Genomic DNA, 12,313 nt, shown 5'->3' with positions numbered 1-12,313 from the left:
TACAATTTCTCTCTTACGCAATTGAAAACATTCCCACCCAAACTAAACTGGGTCAATTAAGGTTCCTAGCTCTAAGGACAGAGGGTACAAACCCCTCGAAGAAACAATCTAGAAAATGGGGCCAAATTGATGAAAGATGAGAAGAGGAGAAGGGAGTCCGAGACACAGTTGGATGGTGACCTGTCCCTAGGCACCTGGTCCCCAGGGTTTCCTGCACTCGTTCCCAGGGGAGGCTGCTGAAGGGCTAGGAGAGCTGAGAGGGAGCCTGGGGGCAGGGGCCTGGGCGGAGGAGCACACAGGGGCCAGGACCTGCATTCCTCCTGTGCGTGTCCAACCATGGGTCAATCAATGCACCCCTCCCCCAGGAAGCTGGGTGTGGGCTCCTGGGACCACCCCCCCACACACACACACACACAGTGGTGATAGAAGGTAGGGAATGTGCTGAATCAGAAAGATAAAATGCCATCAAATGTCAAAAATAATTCCGGCTGGGGGCACTGGGTGGCTCAGTCAGTTAAGCATTGGACTTCAGCTCAGGTCATGATCTCATGGTTTGTGGGTTCGAGCCCAACGTTGGGCTCTGGGCTGACAGCTCAGAGCCTGGAGCCTGCTTCGGATTCTGTGACTCTTTCTCTCTCTGCTCCTCCCCTGCTCTCTCTCCCTCTTTCTCAAATATAAACATTAAAAAAATTTTTTTTCTTAATGAGTCTGGCTGAAAGAGTGCTGCTCCGGGAGGCCCCTTTAAATAGAAAGAACTGAAATCAGGATCTCAAAGAGGTAGCTGCACCCCCCTTGTTCACTGCAGCATTACTTCTAACAGCCAAGACATGGAAACAAAGTGCCCATCAAGAGATGAACAGATAAAGGAAACGTGGTATAAACATGCAGTGGAATATTATTTGGCCTTAAAAAAGCAAATCCTGACATCTGTGGCTACACGGATAAAAGTGGAGAAGATTCTACTGAATGCAGTAAGAACACAGAAGGATTTTACTGCAGGACTCCGTGTATATGCGGCACGGAAAATAAACTCATGGAGGCAGAGGACTGCATGCCGGTTACCAGGGGCTGAGGGAGGGGAAAATGGGAGACACTGTTCATTCAGCAGGTATAAAATTTCAATTACGTGACAGGAATGAGTTCTACAGAGCTAACGTGCTGCAGAGCGCCTCCAGTCAGCAAGGCCGTTTTATACACTTAAAACTGGTGAGGACGGTAGATCTCATGTGAAGTGTTTTTACACCGTTCAAAAGGGAGGCAGGAAACTTTTGGAGGTGACGGATAAGTCCATTACCCTGATACTGTGGTGAGGGTTTCATGGGCGTGTGCGTGTGTACAAGCTCATTAAATTGTAGACCCTGTGCAGTTTGCTGTGTGTCAATTGTGCCTCCATAAAACGCTTAAGAGAGAGAGAGAATCAAAGGGAATGATCTCCCCAGGTCCCTGCATCCCAATGCTGATGGGAAGGACGTGGGCCACACAAACAGGTGCACGGGAACCAAGATGGCGCCCTTCCCTCGGCCAGCAGGACACTGGCCGTAGGTGGGTGTGTGTTCACCTCACACTTTTCCATGCCTTCCCTTTCAAGACAGCATCTCAAAAGCACCTGACCCGTGAGGGGTCTGAGGAGGAAGCGAGGCCTCCCACTTTACCCAGCAGCCAAGGAAGGCAGGGTGCATTTGATAGCGTTGGGAGCTCCGTGTCTTTATTTTTGCATTGGCAAGCCCAAGGAGTTAATGAAAAAATGGGGGAATTTGGAACGTGTCCGCACCCCTGGACTCACAATGAAAGCAAGCATGTTTTCCTTTAAAATGAGAGAGAGAGAGAGAGAGAGAGAGAGAGAGAGAGAAAGATTTGAGCCCTTCTTCAGAACCAGTCTCAGGCGGGGCCATGGGGGGCTCAGTCGGTTAACCATCTGACTCTTCGTCTCAGGTTATGATCTCATGATTTGTGGGTTCAAGCCGTGTGTCAGGCTCTACGCTGATGGTGAAGAGTCTGCTTAGGATTCTCTGTCCCCCTTGCTCTCTTTTTGCCCTTCCTGCACTCTCTCTCTCTCAAAAATAAATAAAATTTAAAAAAAAAAGAGAGAGAGATTTGAGCCCTTCTTAAGAATGAGTTTCAGCTGGGGTGCCTGAGTGGCTCAGTCGGTTAAGCATCTGTCTTTTGATTTTGGCTCAGGTCATGATACCAGGGTCTTGGGATCAAGCCCTGCATCGGGCTCCCTGCTGAGCGCGGTACCTCCTTAAGATTCTCTCTCTTCCTCTGTCCCTCCCTCCTCCCGCTCATGCTCTCTTGCTCTAAAATAAAGAAAAGAAGAAGAAGATGTCTGTCTTGTCACATCACTGAAATTCAGGGGTTGGGGTGGCAAATGAGTATCGTAACGAAACCAACTAACAGCCTGCACCGCTACGTCTTTAAAAGCTCAGTGTTTCCAACTGCAATGAAAGACGCCCACCCTGGCCAGGCCGGGCACCTTCCGTTTCCGCAGGAAGGCCGGCCAGTGTCCACAGACACCCACCCGGGGCTGTGTCCAGGGCTGAGCGGGCTTTGGTTTGTGCAAGGCTGCCATCGTGTGGCCACCGCGGGTATTCTCGGAAAACTGCCCAGAGCCAGAGGTTTCCTGCTCCCTGCAAGTCGCTATCAAGGTCACCTGCCTTCTGCTTTTCTGCCACCAGCCAGAATGCAGGCTCAACATACAGATCAAGAGGAAGATCAAGTTCTAACGTTGCTGGTCTGAGTCTTCTCCAGGGCATGTTCCCAGCCTGTGGACTTCAACTCTACGCACACTGTCATTTCTCTTCTAAATGGGGAAGAACTTTCCCACCAGCCAGCACAGGAGGAAGGCCCGGGATGTGAAGCATCCCCAAGCACGGGGCTGCTCTCTGCCGGGTCATCTTGCAAGCCCCACCCTCATCTCAGAGTTTCAAACAGTCCTGGGAGTTCCTTGCATCCTCTTTGTGCAGAAGCTGAGCCAGCACAGCACAGCGCCAGTGCTCAGTAAGTATCAGTGTTCCATCCGTGTCTCCTCAAGGCCGGGGCTCCCTGCTTGCTCTGACACCCTGAGCCAGCAGGCCTGAGGCCGCCTGCTCCTGCAGACGCCCGGGACTTGAGAACTAAAGGTGTCTGTTGTGTGCGGCAAGGCTTCTCCGCCTTCGCATGACATTTCAGGCCGGGTAATTCTGGAAGTTGCAAGGGCCGCCCGGGCCTTTTAGGATGTTGGGCAGCATCCCTGGCTTCTGCCGCTAGATCCAGTTCACTCCTCATCCAACTGTGACAACCAAAAGTGTCTCCAGACGTGGCCAAATGCTCCTGGGGGTGCTACTGAGCACCCCTGTTGGGAACCACCATCTGGGGGTATACCTGTTTCCTACTGCCTCTGTTAATACACTGCCACGCATTCCGTGGCCTCAAACTGCACGATTCATTATCATACGGTTCTGGAAGGCCAAAGGCCCAGTAGGTTCTCCCTGAGCTAAAACTCAGGTGTCCACAGTCCTGTGTACCTTCTCAAGACTCCAGGGGAGAATCCCCTTCCTTGCTTTTCCCAGGTTCTAGAAGCTGCCTGCATCCCCCTGCACGCGGCCCTTTCCTCCGCACTGGAAACCTGCGAGGGTCAGGGGCGTCTTTCTCATGGCACATCCCCCTGACGATGTCTCTTGTCGTCGACCTCCCGCTGCCCCCCTCATTTCCGGTTACACGGGGCCCATTCGGGTAATCCAGGGCAATCTCCCCATTCCAAAGCTCTGGGAACCCCCTCTACCACCCGAGAGAATACAGTTACAGGTTGTGGGGAGTCTGACAGTGTCATCTATGGTGGGGGGTTGTTGTTCACCAGCCCCGAGGGAGTACACACGTGACCGGCGCCAGCTGGCGAGTGAGAAACACAGCCTGTGACCGGTGCGGACACGTGCGCTGAGAGGGACGGCCATGTCTGGGCCCTAAACCCCTGTGTCGCCCAAACAAATCTCATCTGGGGGCCCTCAAGCTGCTAGTCCATAGACCTTGACTCACCCCTTCATTTCACCGATAAGGACCCCGGGTTCCCCAGAAAGGAAATTATCATCCCAGACCCCAATGAGGGGCCAGGCTGGGACACAGACCCGCGGGTTACCAGGCACCCCCAAAGGCAAACATTTCTAACGGGGGGTTTCAAGCTGTGCATCACGCCTGTGCGAGAGACTTGGCGGCCCCCTGCTGTCAGCAGCCCACGTCCCCCTGGAGGCTCGAAGACTGTGCGCATCAGCCACGGAGCCTGGCCGGCCTGAGGGATGTGGCGTGCCGCAGCGTGGGGGCCGCGGCGCTGCCGGGCACCGACAGTACCCGCCCAGAGTGTGGCTCTGTGCCACATGTGAGGACACGGGCATCCGCGAAAGATGTGGAAGAGAAATGACCGGTTAATTGACTTTGAGGTCTGGAAAGCCAGGCTCGTTTGGGCAGGGGTGGGACAGGAGGCGATGACAGGAACTGGCAAACAGGCCTGGGGGCTCCAGAGAGGAAAGGAGGTGTGCCCCATCCCAGCCTGGAGTTCCCAGGGAAGGCCCCAAAAAGCAGCCTGAGCCCCAGCCAGGGGGGTGCCAGGGCCCGCCCCACATCAAAGCCACAGCGGCCCCTGTGGAGAGCAAGCGATTTCCCACGTGGCCAGAAACAGTGAGACACAGGTCACAGGGGCATCTGCAGGCTGCAGCATCACCTCCCCGGGGGGCCCGGCGGAAGCATCCGCAGATGCCAGTGGGGCTGGGTGGCAAGAAGCAGGCACGGAAGGCTGCGAGGGTGGCCCACGGTGCCCCCGTGGCACAGTACCTGAGCAAACGCCCCAACAGGACACCTGTATGCATGTGCTGCTGCCAGCGTGGGCCAGAAAGCCCCAAGCCAAGAGGTGATGTGCCCTCCTCACCAAGGCCCCTGCCCTGGGAAGCCCCAGAAATGAATGCCCAAGGAGAGAGGCCGGAAAAGGCCTGCATTCTGCTTACAGTGTTATGTTTAACTATGTTTCTTACGGGGCGCCTGGGTGCTTGAGTCCCTTAGGCATCTGACTCTTGATTTCAACTCGGATCACGATCCCAGGGTCCTGGGATAGAGCCCTACACCCTCTGTGCCCTCAGCACAGAGCCTGCTTGAGATTCTCAATCTCTCTCCCTCTGCCCCTCTCCCCTGCCCACACTCTCTAAAGTAATAAAAATAAATAAAAACAAAAAATAAAAAGAATATTCCTTATAAAACTGATGTACAGATTTTCTAAATTACTTTACAAATATACACACATGATGTGGTTTTTACCAGCTTCTGGTGGTAACCTGAGAATCCAGCACACATTCCCCAAATCAGGCAAGTGTAGAGCCAAGAGGGAATAATAACCCACCAAACCCCGTCCTGCAATTCACACTGAGCCAGGAAGCCTGTACCATCATCCACCCAAAGGCATGCCCTCCAATCCCATGGGATTCAGAGTCCGGGCACCAAAGGAGCCATCTGCCCAGTGTCCATCTTGTGCAACAGCCATGCGCTGCCCTTTGGGGAGTGGGTGGCCTGAGTGAGGGACAGTGATGTGGGTGCCTTGATAAAGGGCTCAAATCCACAAACCATGAGATCTTGACCTGAGTCAAAACCAAGAGTTGGATGCTTAACCGACAAAGCCACCCAAGGGCCTAAAATAATGTTTAAGGTTTATCCATGATGTAGCATGTATAAGTACTTCATTCCTTTCAATAGCTAAATAATATTCCATTGTATGGATTCACCTTATTTTGTTGCTCCATTTGCCAATTTATGGTCTTTGGGAATGATTTCAGTTTGGGGCTATCATCAATAATAGTGCTTTGAACATTTGTGTACAAGCTTTTACATGGCCATACGTCTTCAGTTCTCCTGGTTATGTGCCCAGAAGCAGAATTTCTGGATCGTACAGTCAGCTTGAGTTGAAACAGCCTGCAGGGCAATGCTCCGCTCACAGGGCCTGAGCCTGGGGTGTTCTTCTAAGTAGTGATTCCTTTGTGGACTTTTCTATCTTCATTGTAGAGCCAAATAACTTTCTCCCCAATAACTCCCTTTAGATAGAGTGCACTTATAAGATACAATCATTACTACTCCACCAAATACACAAGCGACCAAAGAAAAGTGGATACACTGCATGTCCTCAAAATTCAAAATGCTGTGCCTCCAATGACACTACCAAGAGAGTGGACAACCCACGGATTGGAGAAAATACCTGCAAATGATACATGTGATAAGAGATTTATACCCAGAATATATAAAGAACTGTTGCAGCTCAATAAGAAGACAGCCCAATGAAGAAACGGGTAAGGGATCTGAGTAGGCATTTCTCCAGGGAAGACAAAGGGCCAAGGAGCCCGTGGGAGGTGCCCCACATCATTCTTCATCAGGGAGATACGCAGGAAGACCGCAGTGAGACACCTGCTGGTTCTCAAGCACTAGGGAGGTGGCTGCCATCAAAAAGAGGAATGGCCACAAGTGCTGGTTGGGATGGGGAGAGACTGGAACCCTCCTCCACTGCTGGGGGGATGGAAAATGGTGGAATCCCTTTGAAAAATAGTTTGGCAATGGCTCAAAATGTGAAACATAGATTTACTGTCTGACCCAGAAACTCCATTCCTGGGTATATACCCAAGAGACCTCAATAACTGTCCACATAAAGATTGTGCCATGAATGAGGTCATAGTGGCCTTATTGATAAAAGCCAAGAAATCAGTGTAAAGGTGCATTCACTGATAAATGAATAAATAAAATGTGGACTATTATTGAGCTATAAAAAGGAATGAAGAACTGATACATACTACATAAGAACGTTATGTCAAGTGAAAGAAGCCAGATGGAAAGGACCACACATAGTATAATTCCACCTGTATGACACGTCCCGAACAGGCAAGTCTACAGAGAGAGAAAGGAGACTTGCGGTTGCCTACGGCCAAGGGCGAGTGGAAAGGGAGAGACTGCTAATAGGTACAGGGTTTCTTTCCGGAGTACTGACTGAGTGCTGATTGCACAACTCTGCAAATATACTCAAAACCCAAAGAATTATAGACTTCAAATGAAATTAATTTTTTTAGTTTGTAACGAAAACAACACAGCACACACGCACACATACACACACACTTTATGACATTCCTATACAAGCTCTGTGGAAGGAAACCCTGCACGCAGCCCCAGACCTGACCTAACCGTGCCACTGGCCAGAGAGGGGGTTGCTCAGAGCCCCAGTGTGTTCTTCTGACTCTATAGGGTATTTTTTTACATCTTTAAATGAATTACACCAACACATCAGTTCTTCTCCCTTAAAAGGATGCTTTTATTGAGCAGTAACTTCATCAAACCCCTGAGACATTTTCATCAGTTTATTTTCATGTAAACACAAAGCACCAGCCATCCATCCCAAACAGTGTCCAGTTCCCAGCACCCATCATGTCACATGTTAAAGGTCATGTCCGCCATCACCCAGAGCGCCCATTCCACTGCAGAGCCCACTTTCATGGTCTGTGCCTCCTTCACCCAGACACCACATGCTCTCTACACCCCACATGTGAGGTCTCTGTATGGAGCTCTACACTCGAATTCTTTCCGCGGGACTCCTCCCTCTTTCTAATGGCTGTAAGACAAATAAATCCAGAAAATATTCCAGAAGAGACCCTTCCAGAGAGAACCGTTTTCTTGAGTCCAGTAATCACATTACACTTATCTATACCCCCAGTGCCCAGGACAGAGCTTGACCCTGAGCAAAGATGTTAAATATTTGGGGCTTTTAAAGTGTATCTACTTTCATACTCTGGTTTCTCTTCAGGTCGTATAAATCTTTCGCCTTTTACTAAAGTGTATCTACTTTGAGAGAGAGCACGCATGCATGCACATGGGGGAGGGACAGAGAGAGAGGGAGAGACAGAATCCCAGGCAGGCTCTGCATGGTCAGCAACAGAGCCTGATGTGGGGCTCCATCTCACGAACAGCGAGATCTTGATCTGAGATGAAATCAAGAGTTGGATGCTTCACTGATTGAACCACATATGTACCTCCTGAATATTTGTTGTACAACAGGATGGATGGATGGATATGGATAGAGAGATGAGTAGAGAGATACACAAATGAATAGATGTGGGCAAACAGTTGGATGGATGGACGGATGGATGGATGTCAGAAGGGTGGAGGGACAGACAGGTGGATGGATGGATGGATAAATGAATGGAAGGACAAACAGATGGTCAGACGAGTGGATGGTCAGATGTGACAGATGGACAGCTGAGTGAATGGACAAATGTGGACTGATAGATGGAGACAAGTGGGTAGGGAAATAGACAGATGGACTAACAGGTGGATGGGAAGATGGACAGATGGGTGGATGAACACAGAGATGGATGAATAAATGATTAACAAAGGTCCCATCACATGTGCCCCTGTCCACTCAGGGAAATGGCAGTGAGTCTCTGGTGCTGGGGGACTCCTCCTCCCTGGGCTCTAGGACAGGACTTTACGATGCCCCCCAAAAGCTGAAAATGTTTTTCCATCCATCTCCAGAGTCTAGCAGCAGAGGTGCAGAAGGAAGGTGTCGCCCCTCACCGTTGAGGTGATCTGTTACCGTTCATTCCCCACGCAGTTCAGAGGACCACTGGCACCGGGGACCCAAGCAACAACTGAGCAAACCCAGGGCTGACCCTGGTGGTGACTCATGGGGGCCACAGCTGAGTGCCCGGTGTTTTGAGGCCATGTAGGAAGGGAAGGAGGAGGTGGTCAGAAAGGGACATCTGAGACTAGCTGTGTGAGTAGGAATCAGACTGACTGGCATGCTGTGTGTGTGTGTGTGTGTATGTGTGTCCGCACGCACACACACACACACACACACATTAGAGGGGGAGAGGGGGAAGGGAGAGTGACAGAGAGAGAGTAAGGAAGACAGAGAGAAAGACAGACAGAAGGACCGAGGGAGAAGGTACATGCCCACGGCAGAGCAAGTGCATGAGTAATGACCTTGAAGCAAGGGCACAGGTACGCCTGATGGGAAAGCCCGGGCAGCTGGGCTACAGAAAGCAAGGCAGGCGTGCCAAGAGCTGGGAGCAGAGTCAGCAGGGCTCTCTGTGACAGGCCTGGGCACTCCAAGGAGAGCCACAGAGGGCTGTCTCCAGGGAGAAGACTAGCTCTGCGCCCACCGGAAGCAGGAGCGGAGACTTCACTGCCTGCCCCAGGATGACCCAGCCAGCATCCTCTGGTTAGAGCCTGACGTGACGTCACTGAACACCGGTCATACGAGATCAGCTGCAGACAAGCCCCCACCGCAGCTTCCTGGGAGCAGGCTCTGGGGCCTCCAGGAGCGCCTGGACCACACCTCACCCCGTGGAAGGCCTGCATCTCCTGTCCTCACTGGGCTCTTACGGGCAGGGTCCTCGGTTCAGCTCCGAAGCCCCAGTGGCAGCGAGCGCATGCCCCAAGCAGGGAGGTGCAGGTTGCTGAGGAGGCGATGTCACACTGGGGGCTGGCTGTCACCTTTGGACGCACCTCCACCAGTACGGGCCTTTTCCCTCATGCACCAATACATCAGAAGGGCCATCAGCCCCAAGTCCCCTCCAGTGGCTTCACCTCTGAAGCAGGCCATGGCTAAGGTCCTGACACCCGCCTGGAGCCTGTTCCGAGTGCCTCCTGTGCGCCAGGCCAGCTGTGAGAGACGGGCCCATGGATGGTCTGCGCCAGGGAGTCCGGGCCACTGCCCTGGGGAGCTGCCAACGTGGCTGAAACTTCTCTGGGAAAGAAATGTGCCTCCCTGGAAGCCCTTCTGGTGTCCGTGCTCTCACGGTGACATCTGGGCTGGGTGCACTTGAGACAGATTTGGGCAGTGCACACTGGAACGGGCCCAGCCCTCCTCTGAGCTTCAAGCAAGGGGCACGCGCATGTGGAGCCCGCACCATCTTTCCAGACTCACCCTGAGTGACAGCAGCCACACGAGCGTGAACAAGCAGGCTTCGAGAATCCCAGCCCGGGCGAATAACTACCTGTGTCCCTTAGATCTCTGTGCTTGAGGGGCGCAGCGCTTTCTCGGGCATTCCGCCACCTGAGCCAACAAAACAAGCCCGAGGGCATCAAGGTCAAGGTCCATGCGTCGCTCTCTCCTTGCAGGAGGACAGGGCAGGCACGGAAGCCAGCTCCGGCCACAGCAGCGCAGACGGACAAGGGCAGCTCTCACACCCACGTCCCCTGGGACCCAGAAGGGCCTCTCGTCTGGGAGTTATGAGCTGGGCCGCGCATGCGTCCTCTGGGACTCCCCCGCCAGGCCTGCACCCAGCTCGGTCCTCTTGGCTTCCTTCCTGGCCTGCTCGGCCCCGCGGGCTTGCCCAGCCGCCCCGCTGCTTCTTCGTTCCCTCCGCACTCTTCACCGATCTCCGTCTGTTCCCGTTCTCCGGGGGTCCTCTCCTGAATCAGAAAAACAAAATCAGCGAAGCTTTCTGACGCTTGCTGTGAAGGGCCCTCCACTCACTGCCTGGCTCACATTCAGACCGGCTGAGCCCAGTTTCCAACACACCGGCCGGCCACGCGGACCCCGCATTTTGTTCTTAAGACGCTCTGGACACAAATTTACTGGCGGGAACTACTTCCTGACAGGAACGGAAGAGCCCGGCCCGTGGAGATGTGAGACACAGCAAAGCAAGGAAGTGCTACTTTAAAAAGGGCACCCTTATGCTTGAGCATGTGGCCCCCCCCAAGACACACGCCCACGGGCATGATGTCACACTGAACACCTCCCCTCTTCCTCCGAAGGCCTTCAAGGTTTAAATGCAGAGTCAGGAATCCACAGAGGCAAAGCACAATACTGTCAGTTCGGTGGCCTGTAGGGTCGTAAGTGAGTGCATGTTTCCACTGCAAACCAAGGAAAATGAGATCCCCTCCTCCACCCACGTTTCTAAAACAACCCAGCGCTCACTGGGACCGATCACACGTTTGATGTGCAGTCTTCTACCCCTGTATCATCTGCTTTCCAAAATAAGCCGTACTGCCCACAACTTGCAACTGTAAGTTTGGGATTTAAAATCCTTAATAATTCTTCAGGAATTCAAGAGCAAGCACCCTTCGGTGGCCGGGAATGGGTGTTATCAGAATTATCTTGGAGGGGCAAATGCCTGTCTTGGCTTCAGGAAGATGCCTAATGGAATCACATCGCTTCAGAACAGACAATGGGCCACTAAGAAATACTGAGCCACCATCCTTGTCCCTGGCTCTGTTTTCTCGTCACTCTGGGCTCTATGATAACCTAATGCCGTGTTCCATCTTGCAGCATCTGGGCTTTGAGAGGTGGAGGAGGAAAGAAAGAAATTTGTCCACACATTTGCTCTTCATGAAAGACGCTGACCCATGGCAGAATGTGAAATTCAGATTTTCCAATGTTTCCTCCAAAGAGCAAGGGGACGCTCATGGCCATGTGCTCTGCATTTAGTTCTGGCTTCGTTAGAGCTCATCTAGCTCAGAGAAGAGGACCATCAAGAGTCTAATTACGAAGGCCTCTCCTCATCCCGCAGCGCAGAGACTCCAAGTGTGAATCAACAGCCCACTGCCTGGAGAGGCCCATGGCCAGGGTGGTGAGGGAGGTGGCCCTCGGGTTCAGAGCTTCGCTAAACAAGCATTGACAGGATTGCTAAGAAAACAAGACATACTCCCAGAACAACACATTCGCCACTGTACCTCCTTGCCTCCTTCACGACCACACTGGCTGGGTCCATCGTCTGGAGAAGTCCACCCATGACTGCGCACGTCCTTCTGGGAATTTCCTGGGTGTGCTGCCCTCCCCAAGCAGGAGCGTGGCATGAGCAAAAGGAAGGCGCAGATGAGCGAAAGATCAACAGTACAGCAGGCACCCTTCCCAAAGCACGGATCACCACGGCCCAGTTCTAGCCTTGTGACCTTCACTGTGACACCTGCTACTGCGCCCTCCGGAAAAAAGGGAACCCTGCCAGGGTCTGGGAGATATGAAGCCATGGTTCTACTCAAGTGTTTCTCCATCGAGGAGAAACTCCTTCCCGGCTTAGCTGCCAAGCGCACAGGAGATCAGGAGTGTTGACAGAGCTAGAGCCGTAGACTCACTCAAGCGCTTCTGAGCTGGAATTCTTTTCTTCCAATTATCTGGACATTAAATACCCCAGGCCCTTCTCTTTGCTCCCTGGAATTGTTACTCACAAGAGAGCCCTAATCACACTTGTTAATTCAGCCCCCCTCTTACCAAATCAGACCCAACTGGGAAAGGATAACTTTGCTGTCCTACTGTGTACTTCCCTACATCTCAAAATCTAGATGTGGAGGTTTGTGTGTGTTGTGGGGGTAGGGGAGTACA

At 52.4% G+C, this 12,313-nt stretch overlaps 1 protein-coding gene across 1 annotated transcript in view; it reads right to left on the bottom strand.

Annotated features, from left to right (window-relative positions):
• Positions 1 to 8,862: 8,862 nt before the first annotated feature.
• The window catches only part of FAM169B (family with sequence similarity 169 member B), an 86,501-nt gene continuing 83,050 nt past the window's right edge, over positions 8,863 to 12,313 (bottom strand). The window contains 3 exon segments of the mRNA XM_029952589.1: positions 8,863 to 10,336; positions 10,339 to 10,404; positions 11,668 to 11,762. Of these exon segments, the coding sequence (XP_029808449.1) occupies positions 10,220 to 10,336; positions 10,339 to 10,404; positions 11,668 to 11,762 (278 nt within the window). The 3' untranslated portion in view covers positions 8,863 to 10,219.

Source organism: Suricata suricatta, chromosome 9 (assembly GCF_006229205.1).
Source record: "Suricata suricatta isolate VVHF042 chromosome 9, meerkat_22Aug2017_6uvM2_HiC, whole genome shotgun sequence".
Taxonomy (NCBI): Eukaryota; Metazoa; Chordata; class Mammalia; order Carnivora; family Herpestidae; genus Suricata; species Suricata suricatta.
Note: the sequence above shows the minus strand (reverse complement) of the source record. Positions and strands in the feature narration are given on the sequence as shown.